This window comes from Oncorhynchus nerka, linkage group LG28, assembly GCF_034236695.1.
Source record: "Oncorhynchus nerka isolate Pitt River linkage group LG28, Oner_Uvic_2.0, whole genome shotgun sequence".
NCBI lineage: Eukaryota > Metazoa > Chordata > Actinopteri > Salmoniformes > Salmonidae > Oncorhynchus > Oncorhynchus nerka.
In genome coordinates this window covers 73,974,059-73,992,082 of record NC_088423.1, presented here as the reverse complement: position 1 = coordinate 73,992,082, position 18,024 = coordinate 73,974,059, and the positions used below count along the sequence as shown (strand labels likewise).

Here is an 18,024-nt window from a genome sequence, read left to right as displayed (position 1 = left end):
TTGAGATCCGGGCTCTTCGCTGGCCATGGCAGAACACTGAAGTTCCTGTCTTGCAGGAAATCAAGCACAGAACGAGCAGTATGGCGGATGGCATTGTCATGCTGGAGGGTCGTGTCAGGATGAGCCTGCAGGAAGGGTACCACACGAGGGAGGAGGATGTCTTCCCTGTAACGCAAAGCGTTGAGATTGCCTGCAATGACAACAAGTTCAGTCCGATGATGCTGTGACACACCGCCCCAGACTATGACGGACCCTCCACCTCCAAATCGATCCAGAGTACAGGCCTCGTTGTAACGCTCATTCTTTCGACGATAAACGCGAATCCGACCATCACCCCTGGTGAGACAAAACCGTGACTCGTCAGTGAAGAGCACTTTTTGCCGGTCCTGTCTGTTCCAGCGACGTTGGGTTTGTGCCCATAGGCGACATTGTTGCCGGTGATATCTGGTGAGGATCTGCCTTACAACAGGCCTACAAGCCCTCAGTCCAGCCTCTCTCTGCCTATTGCGGACAGTCTTAGCACTGATGGAGGGATTGTGCGTTCCTGGTGTAACTCGGGCAGTTGTTGTTGCCATCCTGTACCTGTCCCGCAGGTGTGATGTTCTGATGTACCGATCCTGTGCAGGTGTTGTTACGCGTGGTCTGCCACCGTGAGAACGATCAGCTGTCCGTCCTGTCTCCCTGTAGCGCTGTCTTAAGCGTCTCACAGTACGGACATTGCAATTTATTGCCCTGGCAACATCTGCAGTCATCATGCCTCCTTGCAGCATGCCTAAGGCACGTTCACGCAGATGTCCAGGAACCCCGTGCATCTTTCTTTTTGTGTTTTTCAGAGTCAGTAGAAAGGCCTCTTTAGTGTCCTAAGTTTTCATAACTGTGACCTTAATTGCCTACCATCTGTAAGCTGTTAGTGTCTTAATTACCGTTCCACAGGTGCATGTTTATTAATTGTTTGTGGTTCATTGAACAAGCATGGGAAACAGTGTTTAAACCCTTTACAATGAAGATCTGTGAAGTTATTTAAATTTTTACAAATTATCTTTGAAAGACAGGGTCCTGAAAAAGGGACTTTTCTTATTTTGTTAAGTTTATATATACATATATACACACTACCGTTCAAAAGTTTGGGGTCACTTAGAAATGTCCTTGTTTTTGAAAGAAAAGCGCATTTTTTGTCCATTAAAATAACATCAAATTGATCAGAAATACAGTGTAGACATTGTTAATGTTGTAAATGACTATTGTAGCTGGAAAAGGCTGATTTTTAATGGAATATCTACATAGGCGTACAAAGGCCCATTATTCACAACCATCACTCCGTGTTCCAGTGGCACGTTGTGTTAGCTAATCAAAGTTGATAACTTTAAAAGGCTAATTGATCATTAGAAAAGCATTTAGCAAAAAACTGTTAAAAAAAAGCAATAAAACTGGCCTTAGACTAGTGGAGCATCAGAATTTGTGGGTTCAATTACAGGCTCAAAATGTCCAGAAACAAAGACTTTCTTCTGAAACTCGTCAATCTATTCTTTTTCTGAGAAATGAAGGTTATTCCGTGCGAGAAATTGCCAAGAAACTGAAGATCTCGTACAACACTGTGTACTACTCCCTTCACAGAACAGCTCTAACCAGAATAGAAAGAGGAGTGGGAGGCCCCAATGCACAACTGAGCAAGAGGACAAGTACATTAGAGTGTCTAGTTTGAGAAACAGACACCTCACAAGTCCTAAACTGGCAACAGTATTAAATAGTACCCGCAAAACACCAGTCTCAACGTCAACAGTGAGAGGTGACTCCGGGATGCTGGCCTTCTAGGCAGAGTTGCAAAGAAAAAGCCATATCTCAGGCTGGCCAATAAAAAGAAAAGATTAAGATGGGCAAAAAAAACACAGACACTGGACCGAGGAACTCTGCCTAGAAGACCAGCATCCCGGAGTCGCCTCTTCACTGTTGACGTCGAAACTGGTGTTTTGCGGGTGTTTTACAAATCTTTCATTGAGAGTATTTTAACTTTTTGTATTGTTTGTTGGTTTGGCAATGCCACTGTCAGCCAGAGAAATATGCTGAAAAGGATTATCACCACAGCAAGCAAGGTACTTGGAGTTAAACAGTCAGACCTGGATGAGATCTTTCAGGTCAGGACCCCCCGCAAGGCTCACAAAATCATGTTAGACCCAAGCCACCCCTTGTACCCGGACTTTGAACTACTCCCCTCTGGGTGCAGATATCAGCACCCCTCAGCAGGAAAAACAGAACTAGACAATCATTTGTGCCAGGTGTGATATCCCTCCTAAATAATGTTAATGTTCCTATCGACTCAGTAAGCCAGGAGGCTAGTCTTTAAAAAAAATTGTATTTATTGGTACGTAACTGTTATGAAAGTTGTATTGTCAATTTTGTTTTGTATTTAAACGCCACTTTAAACGTGTACATGACACCGCAACAACATTTCCACATGAGGACAATAAAGTCAGTAAGTAAGTAATAGTTGCTGATAATCGGCCTCTGTACGCCTATGTAGATATTCTATTAAAAATCATCATGTTCCAGCTACAATAGTCATTTACAACATTAAAAATGTCTACAGTCATGACCAAAAGTTTTGAGCATGACACAAATATTAATTTTCATAATCTGCTGCCTCCGTTTGTATGATGGCAATTTGCATATACTCCAGAATGTTATGAAGAGTGATCAGACGAATTGCAATTCACTGCAAAGTCCCTCTTTGCCATGCAAATGAACTGAATCCCCAAAAACATTTCCACTGCATTTCAGCCCTGCCACAAAAGGACCAGCTGACATCATGTCAGTTATTCTCTCGTTAACACAGGTGTGAGTGTTGATGAGGACAAGGCTGGAGATCATTCTGTCATGCTGATTGAGTTCGAATAACAGACTGGAAGCTTCTTAAGGAGGGTGGTGCTTGGAATCATTGTTTTTCCTAGGTCAACCATGGTTACCTGCAAGGAAAGACGTGCCGTCATCATTGCTTTGCACAAAAAGGGCTTCACAGGCAAGGATATTGCTGCCAGTAAGATTGCACCTAAATGAACCATTTAACGGATCATTATGAATTTCAAGGAGAGTGGTTCAATTGTTGTGAAGAAGGCTTCAGAGCGCCCAAGAAAGTCCAGCAAGCGCCAGGACCGTCTCCTAAAGTTGATTCAGCTGCGGGATCGGGGCACCACCAGTACAGAGCTTGCTCAAGAATGGCAGCAGGCAGGTGTGAGTGCATCTGCACGCACAGTGAGGCAAAGACTTTTGGAGGATGGCCTGGTGTCAAGAAGGGCAGCAAATAAGCCACTTCTCTCCAGGAAAAACAGGGACAGACTGATATTCTTTAAAAGGTACAGGGATTGGACTGCTGAGGACTGGGGTAAAGTCATTTTCTCTGATGAATCCCCTTTCCGATTGTTTGGGGCATCCAGAAAAAGCTTGTCCGGAGAAGACAAGGTGAGCGCTACCATCAGTCCTGTGTCATGCCAACAGTAAAGCACCCTGAGATCATTCATGTGTGGGGTTGCTTCTCAGCCAAGGGAGTGGGCTCACTCACAATTTTGCCCAAGAACACAGCCATGAATAAATTATGGTACCAACACATCCTCCGAGAGCAACTTCTCCCAACCATCCAGGAACAGTTTGGTGACGAACAATGCCTTTTTCCAGCATTATGGAGCACCTTGCCATGAGGCAAAAGTGATAACTAAGTGGCTCGGGGAACAAAACATCGATATTTTGGGTCCATGGCCAGGAATCTCCCCAGACTGTAATCCCATTGAGAACTTGTGGTCAATCCTCAAGAGGCGGGTGGACAAACAAAAACCAACTCCAAGCATTGATTATGCAAGAATGGGCTGCCATCAGTCAGGATGTAGCCCAGAAATTAATTGACAGCAAGCCAGGGAGGATTGCAGAGGTCTTGAAAAAGAAGGGTGAACACTGCAAATATTGACTCTTCGCATCAACTTCATGTAATTGTCAATAAAATCCTTTGACACTTATGAAATGCTTGTAATTACACTTCAGGATTTCATAGTAACATCTGACAAAAATATCTAAAGACACTGAAGCAGCAAACTTTGTGGAAATCAATATGTGTCATTCTCAAAACTTTTGGACAAGTACACTGTAATTCTGATCAATTCAATGTTATTTTAATGGACAAAAAAATATATATATTTCAAAAACAACCCCCCCCTTGGGTTGTGCCGTGGCGGAGATCTTTGTGGGCTATACTCGGCCTTGTCTCAGGATGGTAAGTTGGTGGTTGAAGATATCCCTCTAGTGGTGTGGGGGCTGTGCTTTGGCAAAGTGGGTGGGGTTATATCCTTCCTGTTTGGCCCTGTCCGGGGGTGTCCTCGGATGGGGCCACAGTGTCTCCTGACCCCTCCTGTCTCAGCCTCCAGTATTTATGCTGCAGTAGTTTATGTGTCGGGGGGCTAGGGTCAGTTTGTTATATCTGGAGTACTTCTCCTGTCCTATTCGGTGTCCTGTGTGAATTTAAGTGTGCTCTCTCTAATTCTCTCTTTCTTTCTCTCTCTCTCAGAGGACCTGAGCCCTAGGACCATGCCTCAGGACTACCTGACATGATAACTCCTTGCTGTCCCCAGTCCACCTGGCCGTGCTGCTGCTCCAGTTTCAACTGTTCTGCCTTATTATTATTGGGCCATGCTGGTCATTTATGAACATTTGAACATCTTGGCCATGTTCTGTTATAATCTCCACCCGGCACAGCCAGAAGAGGACTGGCCACCCCACATAGCCTGGTTCTTCTCTAGGTTTCATCCAAGGTTTTGGCCTTTCTAGGGAGTTTTTCCTAGCCACCATGCTTCTACACCTGCATTGCTTGCTGTTTGGGGTTTTAGACTGGGTTTCTGTACAGCACTTTGAGATATCAGCTGATGTACGAAGGGCTATATAAATACATTTGATTTGATTTTGATTTGATTTGATATATACAGTGCGGCAAAAAAGTATTTAGTCAGCCACCAATTGTGCATGTTCTCTCACTTAAAAAGATGAGGCCTGTAATTTTCATCATAGGTACACTTCAACTATGACAGACAAAATGAGAAAAAAAAATCCAGAATATCACATTGTAGGATTTTTTAATGAATTTATTTGCAAATTATGGTGGAAAATAAGTATTTGGTCAATAACAAAAATCTATCTCAATACTTTGTTATATACCCTTTGTTGGCAATGACAGAGGTCAAACATTTTCTGTAAGTCTTCACAAGGTTTTCACACACTGTTGCTGGTATTTTGGCCCATTCCTCCATGCAGATCTCCTCTAGAGCAGTGTCTTGGGGCTGTTGCTGGGCAACACAGACTTTCAACTCCCTCCAAAGATTTTATATGGGGTTGAGATCTGGAGACTGGCTAGGCCACTCCAGGACCTTGAAATGCTTCTTACGAAGCCACTCCTTCGTTGCCCGGGTGCTGTGTTTGGGATCATTGTCATGCTGTAAGACCCAGCCTCGTTTCATCTTCAATGCCCTTGCTGATGGAAGGAGTTTTTCACTCAAAATCTCATGATACATGGCCCCATTCATACTTTCCTTTACACAGATCAGTCGTCCTGGTCCCTTTGCAGAAAAACAGCCCCAAAGCATGATGTTTCCACCCCCATGCTTCATAGTAGGTATGGTGTTCTTTGGATGCAACTCAGCGTTCTTTGTCCTCCAAACACGACGAGTTGAGTTTTTACCAAAAAGTTATATTTTGTTTTCATCTGACCATATGACATTCTCCCAATCTTCTTTTGGATCATCCAAATGTTCTCTAGCAAACTTCAGACGGGCCTGGACATGTACTGGCTTAAGCAGGGGGGACACATCTGGCACTGCAGGATTTGAGTCCCTGGCGGCGTAGTGTGTTACTGATGGTAGGCTTTGTTACTTTGGTCCCAGCTCTCTGCAGGTCATTCACTAGGTCCCCCCGTGTGGTTCTGGGAGTTTTGCTCACCGTTCTTGTTATCATTTTGACCCCACGGGGTGAGATCTTGCGTGGAGCCCCAGATCGAGGGAGATTATCAGTGGTCTTGTATGTCTTCCATTTCCTAATAATTGCTCCCACAGTTGATTTCTTCAAGACAAGCTGCTTACCTATTGCAGATTCAGTCTTCCCAGCCTGGTGCAGGTCTACAATTTTGTTTCTGGTGTCCTTTGACAGCTCTTTGGTCTTGGCCATAGTGGAGTTTGGAGTGTGACTGTTTGAGGTTGTGGACAGGTGTCTTTTATACTGAGTTCTAAGTTACTAACAGGTGCCATTAATACAGGTAACGAGTGTAGGACAGAGGAGCCTCTTAAAGAAGAAGTTACAGGTCTGTGAGAGCCAGAAATCTTGCTTGTTTGTAGATGACCAAATACTTATTTTCCACCATAATTTGCAAATAAATTCATAAAAAATCCTACAATGTGATTTTCTGAATTTTTTTCCCTCATTTTGTCTGTCATAGTTGAAGTGTACCTATGATGAAAATTACAGGCCTCATCTTTTTAAGTGTGAGAACTTGCACAATTGGTGGCTGACTAAATACTTTTTTGCCCCACTGTATGTATGTGCCTTAATAAACTCAGTAGTTCTGAACCTGAGCCTGCCTCCTGCCTACTCCTCTCTACACTTGTGACATGCTCAGAGTAATTGGACTAGAAAATAGGGATTCACAGCACTTCTATGAGGAAAACACTTGAGCACAACACACTTTTCAAACACACCTTTAAGCTATCACTGAAGCACTAGCCAATAATATAGTGATAGCCCAAGAAAAACATCCCAAAAATGACAAATTCCTGTTAAACATGTTGGAGCACTCAAAAAGCAGGCAGAGATAGGCCTGCCTAAACTCTAACCAAGAATGTACCCAATACAATTAAATAGCTAAACTTTTGGGTTAGTGGCTTTAGACTAAAAAAAACTGTTTTATCAAGGTTAAAATACAGCTGCTGTATTAAGCCTCTAGAAGATACATGAAATAGCAGTTAGTCACATTTAAACTTGCAAATATACAAACATTAGATCAGTTTCAGAGGCAACTTACATACAACTCCTTTCAAACTCTCCTTAGCTGTAGTCTGTCCCAAAGCATCGTGTTACAATATTTACAGGATTCATATATTCAAAACAATTTCAATGATATTACTGATTCGAAATAGACTTACCATGACTTTCAAACAATTCATCATCCTCAAACAGACATGGTCACATGGTGTAGGCCCCAAAGTAGTAGTCTCTCCAAAAGGGGGACACTTTTCACGGCACTTCCATAGAAAGAGATTTTCGTAGCAGGTTCGTTTTTGCTAACTCTGACCCAAATCCTTTTTCTTAACCTTAACCTCAGTCTCCTAACGCGCTCATTTACCTAACCTGCTGTGAAAAAGTCATTTAGTGTGCAGTGAAAAGTGTTTCCCCTCTCCAAAATTGCTGACTGCAGTTGCCTTCTAAAGGGATAGTAGGTCATTGATTTGAGCCCTTCATTGCCTCAGTGATGGACATTCAAAAGGCCCCACCTGTTACAGTACATGTTGATCATGCTGGTCTGTACGTTCATCTTATGTACAGTATCTTCTCATTCACACTGAGCATGACATCCGATATACACATACTGACATCCATCTTACATGACTGTGGAGCTATCAAGGAGAAGAGGCAAACACAGTATATCTAACATCACATTTTATTTGTTAAGTTACATGAGTAGCAACATTTAAATAAACATGATTTTGAGTATGGAATGAGATTGACATAAAACATCTAAATAACTTTTGTCACTCAGACAACAGCACAGTAATAAACATAATTAACAGGTGGAAGACATCTCAGAAGGCAGGGGATACATTCAATCATTAGAGATAGTGATGAAAATGTGTTTGCATAAACGTAGCTTTAAATGCTGTTTAAATGCATTATGTTACCAAAATCGTTCAAGTAAAATTTAAATCGTTATCCCAAACAAAGAGTCAATGATGAGTTGTAGAAGTACATTTAAAGTATTTAACCAAAGAAAATGATCACATTGGGGACTCAAAGGGTACTCCTGCATTGTGAAAATAGAGCAAAACCATTTTGGGGGTTTTCAGAGCACAATAGACAAAATATTCACTTTTAACTAAAAGTAAACTACTGTCCTCTTCACATATGCACCAGCTGTATTAAAATAAAAAATGATCTGAAAAGAAAATGTGAAGAAAATGTACAACATACAAGGCCACAGAATGAGGATTGGTCAAAGTGATTTAATTTAAAAAAAAATCCTTTCCTCAACCTCATTCAATTCAGTGGTTGTGGTCAAAGATTTCACAGTGTGTGATTATATATATATACATATATATAAAACATATTACACAGTATACCAATGCTCAGGAAAAGCTCTATTGGCCATTTTGTGTAGTAGGTTATAGTTGTACATACATAATGTGGATTAAGTGCAGATCTTAGAGGTCCTTTCAATAGATCAGCATTTTACCAGAATTCAGGACACAGTGTTCCGTGTCAGTGCATAACCATCTAGGAAGTGTATGTGATCTAATGGTGTGGGTGGAGGGCTGAAGGCACGTACAGTATCTAATGGCTTCAAAGCATGTTTTAATGTTCCTTGTATAGGTGCCTTCATTTAAGGGGAGTGCTGTTGTCTGTTGGATTTCCGTGGTAATTCCGTGGTCCAGCAGCACGTCTTTGGGTGGTGGTGTCCTCACACCTCTGTATTTAGCTTTCACAGTGTTCCACAGAGAAGTTGGACTCAGATCTATTAGGATAAGAGCAAAACATCACAGACTTAGAAAGAAAAACAGAAATGTTTCCCTCCACTGCTCTCTCTTGTGGAATGATTAGTCATTAAATAAAGGTTTTTAAAAAATACAATAAACAGAGAACATAATGGTTTGAGAAAAGATTGGATTATCTATAAACAAGTACTGTATTTAAAACTAATCCTTGATTATAACTTCAACAAATCACTAACGATTTGTGTGATATGGTCAAACAGAGCATGCTGAATGGACTTACAGGTCTTGCTGCTTGTGGATCATGTGGTCGTTGTACTCCAGAATGGGAGGGATGCTCTCCTGATGCTCCTCCTCTTCATCGGGGAGCTGTGAAGAAATCATAGGTGATTTAGGTTTTATTGTCCTACTTGTGTGAAATGTCTTCAGTGTGGTCAGTGTAATGCAATAGTTTTATCGACTACTATAGTTTATCTTTATTTCTCCTTTTTTTCTCCATTTAGTCATAAAAATTCAGATGTAGATCTCAAAGGAGGTCTGTAGGTCGTCACGTGAGACTAAATCAAAGACAATAGCACCACCTCGTGGCTATATTGTGAACAGCAGGTGATGAGTGGCTGGTTCCCTTACCTCCCAGTACATCTCATCATCGAAGCAGTTCTCATCAGCAGGATCACCCCAAATGGGTAACTTCAGGATGGAACCTGTGAACAGAGGAGATAGCGTTTAACTTCAGTCCCTTTCCTTCAAGTACGTCACCCCTTATAACACCCATGTCACCTCTAGGTCACCCCTTATAACACCCATGTCACCTCTAGGTCACCCTTTATATACCCATGGCTCCTCTCTATCTCTGATGCTAGGCTGTCGTGGCCAAACTCACCGACTAGAGCTCCGCCTACAACCCCGAAGACGATGGACACACACATGCCAGCGGCCTGGTATCCACCCTGAGTTAACACAGTTCTGTCCTTAAAGTCTCCAGTGAAGTCAAACGTGTTGATCAACCTGGACAGAAAATAACAATGTACAGAGTAGTGTGTGCCATATTTAGGCTTATTGTTGAGTCTTCTAATGACTCTGTATATTTCCAACTAACTGTTAGACTACAGCCTAAACTGTAATTGACATAAATTGTTTGGTGTAAAATGACATTCATCGTTTAAGATTTGTCCTGTGACATACAGTAACTGTGTGATATGATTGGTTGATGAGAGGTTGTGGGGGAATATGTGTTCTGATTGTCTGGTAACAAGGATACATGTTCAGGTTCATGTGGTTTGGCTGTGTAGCCTTTGACCCTCGGGTCTCCTGACTCACCCCTGCTTTCCGTAGACTGACTCGCTGGCAGCTGCAGCAGTGATGGCTCCAACTATCCCGCCAATCACCCCAGGCATGGCGTGCAGGTTGTGTATTCCACACGTGTCCTGAATCTTCAGTGTCTTCTCCAAGAAGGGCTGGGAGGAGACAGGGATAAGTTTAACACACCCGTAAACAGCCCCAAATAGTGTGTTACCGTTTATGGTAAAGGAATCTGCCCAAAGATTAGGCAACCATTTAGAGTGCTATACCTTCTTTTTTTGAGTGTGGCCCAACATCATTCATGAGAAGTAAATAAGAGCTGTAAGAGTTGGTATGCCTTTCTTTGGACAGAACCTACTATGCCTACAAAACAAGACATTGTAGCTTTAAGCTGTGAGTGGCCAGAGTTGAGACTCACAGAAATGAAGATGTAGCCCATGGTAGAGATGATGCCGCAGAAGAAGCCCACGATCAGAGCGCCGTAGGGAGAGATCATAAACTCAGCCGCTGTCCCCAAGGCAACACCCCCCGCCAGGGTGGAATTCTGGATATGCACCTGTTAAGCAAGAGAGAGCACCAGTCATGACACTCAAAGTTGTCAGTCAACAAGATGAGCGCAGAGGAGGATTATGCAGACTGAGAGGTCATCAGTTAGTGTCACAAATACACAGTTACAGAGAATGTCACACATTTAAACACACATACACATAGTGATGATTCTTACCATGTCGAGCTTGCCAGTCTTCTGGGAGAGGCTGGAGATGGCCACTGTGGTGAGGACAGTGGAGGCCAGGCACAGATAGGTGTTGATGACTGCCCTGTGCTGACCGTCTCCATGGTCAGTAATGGCCGAGTTGAAACTGGGCCAGAACATCCACAGGAACAGTGTGCCTGAGGAGAGAGAAGGGACAACACAGTTAAAACACACCGATCATCACACACACTTCAGAACAGGAACAGTGCCATGGCAGAAAACTTCTACAAACTAAAGATAAGTCACCATCACCAGAGGGAGTGAAACCCACACAGAGCCAATCAGAACCATTCATATGTTTATGCAATGAACAACTAGCTCACCAATCATGGCGAAGGTATCGGAGTGGTACACAGAGCCCTGCATACGCTTGCTCTGGTGTAAATTAGGTCGGTAAAGGATCCGGGAGATGGCCAGACCATAATAACCTCCAAAGGTGTGAATAACCATGGAGCCACCGGCATCCCTAGCCTGTGGGGATAGAAACAGTTGTTACCAGGTGTACCAAACCATGTGATTACGTGGCTGCAGGCCATTGAGGTTACATAAATACGTTACTATATCAGGGTTATAGGGTGAATTCAATGAATCCAACCATGACTAATACAGTGTGTTTAATTTAATAGTTGTACGCCCAGAGAGTGCTTGATGGGACTCACATGAAGTAAGTTCAGAATGATGTACTCTTCCACAGCGAACAGAGTGACACCAAACAGGGTCATAACCAACAGCTGGACCGGGCTGACTTTGCCCAGCACTGCCCCGTAGGCTATGAGACAGCCCGCCACACAGAAGTCAGCATTGATCAGACTGCAGATAGAAGACACAGGTGGGTGGGGTGGAGATTATTACTGGAGAGTCATGTGAGAGAGTCAGTCATGTATACAGTAGTAAAACCTGAATGACTAGATCAGTAAGTAATCCTCCTTCAGGTAATCCTCCTTCAGGTCTTTCTCTCAGCTATGAGAGTAATGATAGTCTGCCCTTCAAGATGAATACCACGGGAGAGAAGTCTCAAGGATAATGATATTTGTGATGAAGTCAACTTAAATGGTTACAACCTCCCCGCCTCTTGTTATTGAGATTCTCAGAACAAGAACCCATCCATCAGTTGAACCCAGGGATGGGCAACTTTGACGGGGTCTCTACGTCCCCATGACAGCGAAGAGAAAACATTTACATTTTAAAGTCAATTTCCTGCAATACAGCCCATTTTGGCATGGGACGTAGAGAAAATGTTGCAGTTCATTAAGCAAATTTGCAGCAATTCTATACATTTTGCCATGGGGTGGAGGCAAATATTTGCATCGATGGGCCCCACACCGGTAGGTATTACGATCATGCTAGATATCTGTCCGCTAGACTAACTCACCAATCTAAAAAATGTAGCTGACATGGGCTAATTGAGTGACTGCTGATGCACAACCACATTTTGAAATTGCACTTAGTTTATTCTAACTCTCAATAGTAAGTTGAGACCCCGACTGAGTCCCCCCCAGTTGAAATAATAATATGATGCCCGCGGACCACCAGTTGCCCATACCTGTTTTAACCCATCACCGCTTAACCCATGGTGACAGCTTGCTTAACCCTAAGAGAGTACAGTCTATTGCTCCCACAACCATTCTGCCATTGTCTCAGTATGAGTAGCAACTCACTGACTAAGCCTCCTCCCCTCTCCTATGTGTGTGCATACCTCATCAGTTCTCACTCTAATTACTGAAGAAATTGCAGCCTCATAGATGCACATCAGTGCAGTTGCATACCTTTCAACACCGATGAAGATCTTTCCTGTCTGGGGGTCTAGAGAGTGGAACCAGCCTTGCATAAGCAGAGCCCACTGCAGGCCGAAGGAGGCAATGAGGAAGTTGAAGCCGACCGCACCGAAGCTGTACCTCTTCAAGAAAGTCATGAGGAACCCGAAACCCACAAAGATCATCACATGGACATCCTGGAAGCCTGGAGAGATGAGAGTTAGAAGGAGAAAGAGTGAGATAGAGAGAGATGGAGAAAGAGAGAGGGAGAGCGAGATAATTATTAAAAGTGTCAAATAAATCCTAATAGTTAATGAAACATGTTATTGCATCCAATGCAAGGGGCTCTCAGTAGTTGCATAGTTTAAAAAAAAAAATCAGTCCTGGTGTTCTGTACCATTTGGTCAAAGTTTTAAAGCTGTTAACTCGACATGTTCAACTGGAAATGTCATCATCAGATTAGCAGGTTTAGGATACACACCCTGTCAGTTTACACGCCAGAGCTACAGGTAGGAAATAATCCCTGACAAATCAAAACACATCATATTATAAGAGGAAACAGATGCCACATAGCATCACGAGTAAACTTAACTTGTCACTCATTCAGCCTGGCTATCAGCAAAGATGCCCATCAGAAGCTGTTATGAACCAAGCTAGAATCAGACAAATTGGAAATAAGCACTGACCAACATGTGGTAAAGAGTTTACGTAGTTTTAACCCAAGTTAGGGAGGCAAATTTGGACTGCTACTGCATTAGTCCATTAATGAATAGATGCTTTCAAAATAACTCAGACTGAGATCGTTGTCCAGAGGATTTCACAGGGGAAATCAAACATCCTAGAGATCAAAGGTTGTCATCTGATCAAACAGCAAGCATGCTTCTTATTAATAACCAGAGTCTTTATCATTTCAATGAAGATGAAACCATGAATCATACATTTACTGTATATTGTCAACCTAAAGGATGCACCAGGCAGACCTGTGATTATGAATGTACTTACTGGGGTATCTGAAGTAGAAGTCATTCTCTATGTCGCTGGTGATGTTGTGATGGGCCTTGGTCTCTACCCAGTGTGTGTCCGACTCCTCGTCGTAGCGGATGAAGACTCCGAAGAGGATGATCATGGCAATCTGCCAGACGAAGCAGACTACCGGCAGTGTAAGACGGATGTTGGTGTTCTTTTGCCGAGAGAAATAGTCTTTGCATCCCTGGCTGCAATTCCCCATGGTGGTGGCTGAGTAAGTACAGTGATGCTCTTTGACCTGCCCTGAGTGTGGCTGTGACCCTGAAACTACATTCTGTATCACTACAGGTATATATGGGACAAAACAGAGGTGTGTCCTCAGTGTGAGCCAGCTGTTGCCCTACCCAGTGCCAAACCCTCCCTCCCCTTCCTGTCCTCTGGCACCTTGATAGATGACATCTGACATGAGGCAGCAGAGAGTCCCGTGCATTTGATTGTTTGTCACAAACAACATGTTTCATTGGAGGGGTTAGAGGAAAATCAGAAAAAAATACATTTGGTTGCCATTTTTTGTTGTTAGAGGAGATCTCCTTTTTTGTTACTGGGAAACAAGCAACCTGGTCTCAGAGAAAGAAGTCTAATACTAAACATCCTCCAAGATGTTTGATAAGTTAAGTCATCCAATTTGTATGCTATTGTACTGTACAACTGGGTAAGATGTATGATGATACACAGTACCAGTCAAAAGTTTGGACACAGATACTCATTCCAGGGTTTTACTTTATTTTGACTATTTTCTACATTGTAGTATAATAGCAAAGACATCAAAACTATGAAATAACACATATGGAATTATCTAGAAGCCAAAAAAGTGTTAAACAAATCAAAATATATATTTTTTTGAGATTCTTCAAAGTATCCATCCTTTGCCTTGATGACAGCTCTGCACACTCAACTGGAATGCATTTCAATAAACAGGTGTGCCTTATTAAAATGTAATTTGTGGAATTTCTTTCCATCTTAATGTGTTTGAGCCAATCAGTTGTGTTGTGACAAGGTAGAGGGGGTATACAAAAGATAGCCCTATTTGGTAAAAGACCAAGTCCATATTATTGTGTTAGGTTCTAAATAAACAGAGTAAAACATACAGACGATTAGTAAAGCTTAAACCAAGTTTATTCACCCATTGGGTCATACAGCTGCATAAGACAAAACATATTTCCACCAGTTGTAGTATATATATCCCAATTTGGGAGGAGTCTCCTCCTTCCCTCTAAATATTACATCTTTATTACTAGGCAGGACGTCAAGTGATGCGGGCAATAAACTGTTCCTTCTCCCTTAATGTCATCTCACCTGACCTGACCTCGACCCCCTTCCACACTAATCCACAGCTGTCCACCATTATCAGTGAACACAATAATGTGATTGACTCTCCTCTACTCAGCACCTCCCATAGCCCCCTGGCTCCTCCTGACCCAACCATATACAGTTGAAGTCAGTGGTTTACATACACCTTAGCCAAATACATTTAAACTCAGTTTTTCACAATTCCTGACATTTAATTCTAGTAAACATTCCCTGTCTTAGGTCAGGTAGGATCACCACTTTATTTTAAGAATGTGAAATGTCAAAATAATAGTAGAGAGAATGATTTATTTAAGCTTTTATTTCTTTCATCACATTCCCAGTGGGTCAGAAGTTTACATACACTCAATTAGAATTTGGTAGCATTGCCTTTAAATTGTTTAACTTGGGTCCAATTTTTCAGGACCCTTCCATAAGCTTCCCACAATAAGTTGGGTGAATTTTGGCCCATTTCTCCTGACAGAGCTGGTGTAACTGAGTCAGGTTTGTAGGCCTCCTTGCTCGCACATGCTTTTTCAGCTCTGCCCACACATTTTCTATAGGATTGAGGTCAGGGCTTTGTGATGGCCACTCCAATAACTTGACTTTGTTGACCTTAAGCTATTTTGCCACAACTTTGGAAGTGTGCTTGGTGTCATTGTCAATTTGGAAGACCCATTTGCGACCAAGTTTTAACTTCCTGACTGATGTCTTGAGATTTTGCTTCAATATATCCACATCATTTTCCACCCTCATGATGCCATCTATTTTGTGAAGTGCACCAATCCCTCCTTCAGTGTTTGAGGTTACAGACGGACAGTGCTTTAAATATCTAATGGTGCAGTCGTCATTCATCTCTTGCCAGGTCATGTTACTTAGCATTTCTTTCAAGGTGCTTGAGTGATTGTTAACATAAGATAATTGTGCTTTGTGACTGTGTTTACTCATGTTTGATCAATCACTCTGTGGTGTATGTCTGTCTGTCCCCCAACTTGTCTTCACGGTTGGGATGGTGTTCTTCGGCTTGTAAGCATCCCCCTTTTTCCACTAAACATAACAATGGTCATTAAGGCCAAACAGTTCTATTTTTGTTTCATCAGACCAGAGGACATATCTCCAAAAAGTATGATCTTTGTCCCCATGTGCAGTTGCAAACCGTAGTCTGGCTTTTTTATGGCTGTTTTGGAGCAGTGGCTTCTTCCTTGCTGAGCGGTCTTTCAGGTTATGTCGACATAGAACTCGTTTTACTGTGGATATTGATACTTTTGTACCTGTTTCCTCCAGCATCTTCACAAGGTCCTTTGCTGTTGTTTTGGGATTGATTTGCACTTTTCGCACCAAAGTAAGTTAATCTCTAGGAGACAGAATACGTCTCCTTTCTGAGTGGTATGACAGCTGCGTGGTCCCATGGTGTTTATACTTGAGGACTATTGTTTGTACAGATGAATGTGGTACATTCAGGCGTTTGGAAATTGCCCCCAAGGATGAACCAGACTTGTGGAGGCCTACAATTTTTTTCTGAGGTCCTTATTGATTTCTTTTGATTTTCCCATGATGTCAAGCAAAGAGGCACTGCGTTTGAAGGTAGGCCTTGAAATACATCCACAGGTACACCTCCAATTGACTGAAATTATGTCAATTAGCCTATCAGAAGCTTCTAAAGCCATGACATAATTTTCTGGAATTTTCCAAGCTGTTTAAAGGCATAGTGTATGTAAACTTCTGACGCACTGGAATTGTGATACAGTGAATTATAAGTGAAATAATCTGTCATGAAAACAATTGTTGGAAAAATTACTTGTGTCATGGACAAAGTAGATGTCCTAACCGACTTGCCAAAACATTAGTTTGTTAACAAGAAATTTGTGGAATGGTTGAAAAACTAGTTTTAGTGACTCCAACCTAAGTGTATGTAAACCTCCGACTTACACTGTACAGTCGTCCTACAGATACCCATTAACTTCTGGTGTATAAAGTTACCAACCTCAGAAATTGCAGCCCCAAAAAATGCTTCACAGAGTTCAAGTAACAGACACATCTCAACATCAACTGTTCAGAGGAGACTGTGTGAATCAGGCCTTCATGGTCAAATTGCTGCAAAGAAACCACTACTAAAGGATACCAATAATAATAAGAGACTTGCTTGGACTAAGAAACACGAGCAATAGACATTTGACCGGTGGAAATCTTTCCTTTGGTCTGATGAGTCCAAATTTGTTAGTTCCAACCGCCATGTCTTTGTGAGACGCAGGGCAGGTGAACGGATGATCACCGCATGTGTGGTTCCCACCGCGATGCATGGAGGAGGAGTTGTGATGGTGTGGGGATGCTTTTCTGGTGACACTGTTGATGATTTATTTAGAATGCAAGGCACACTTAACCAGCATGGCTACCACAGCATTCTGCAGCGATACACCATCCCATCTGGTTTGTGCTCAGTGGAACTATTGTTTGTTTTTCAATAGGACATTGACCCAACACGCCTTCAGGCTGTGTAACAGCTATTTGACCAAGAAAGAGAGTGATGGAGTGCTGCATCAGTTGACCCGGCCTCCACAATCATCCGACCTCAACCCAATTGAGATAGTTTGGGATGAGTTGGACCGCAGAGTGAAGGAAAAGCAGCCAACATGTGCTCAGCATATATGGGAACTCCTTCAAGACTGTTGGAAAAGCATTCCAGGTGGAGATGGTCAAGAGAATGCCAAGAGTGTGCAAAGCTGTCATCAAGGCTAAGGGTGGCTACTTTGAAGAATCTCAAATATAAAATATATTTTGATTTGTTTAACACTTTTTGGTTACTACATGACTCCATATGTGTTATTTCATAGTTTTGATGTCTCCACTATTATTCTACAATATAGAATAATAGTTAGTAGGTGTGTCCAAACTTTTGACTGGTACTGTACTTCCTATAATTCGTATGATATTGTATGACCACTATTCCATTCATAATGTCACCTAAAGTAGAAGTGTCAGAGATTTACTTACAGAATAATTAGACTTGCACTAAGAACACGTTGGCTGCGGCCTGGAGTTACAAAGCAGAAATGATATAACTGTATTCATTACAAACAACATTCTGCGTTAGAGAAGGTCAGGGAAACTACAAATACTGTAGGTCATGGTTGACATGTTTTGTATTCAAAAGACAGATATATACAACATTTAAAGCTGC

At 42.2% G+C, this 18,024-nt stretch overlaps 1 protein-coding gene across 1 annotated transcript; it reads right to left on the bottom strand.

Annotated features, from left to right (window-relative positions):
• Positions 1-7,662: 7,662 nt before the first annotated feature.
• Positions 7,663-13,824, bottom strand: LOC115112351 (ammonium transporter Rh type C-like). The gene is made up of 11 exons (XM_029639363.1): positions 13,536-13,824; positions 12,546-12,738; positions 11,439-11,589; positions 11,103-11,250; positions 10,750-10,916; positions 10,444-10,581; positions 10,044-10,180; positions 9,607-9,731; positions 9,354-9,427; positions 9,007-9,092; positions 7,663-8,746 (listed from the first exon to the last, which is right to left on the bottom strand). Exons 1-11 carry the CDS (start codon positions 13,759-13,761, stop codon positions 8,707-8,709), a joined length of 1,485 nt encoding a protein of 494 aa, XP_029495223.1. The 5' UTR covers positions 13,762-13,824; the 3' UTR covers positions 7,663-8,706.
• Between the last annotated feature and the right edge of the window lie 4,200 nt (positions 13,825-18,024).

Excerpts from the sequence above, each read along its gene's own strand:
- LOC115112351 (XM_029639363.1), bottom strand. The coding sequence starts at position 13,761 with ATGGGGAATTGCAGCCAGGGATGCAAAGACTATTTCTCTCGGCAAAAG. Across the intron at positions 11,251-11,438 it reads TCATTCTGAACTTACTTCAT|GCTAGGGATGCCGGTGGCTC; the intron begins GTGAGTCCCATC and ends CTATCCCCACAG. Across the intron at positions 10,582-10,749 it reads AGACTGGCAAGCTCGACATG|GTGCATATCCAGAATTCCAC; the intron begins GTAAGAATCATC and ends CTTGCTTAACAG.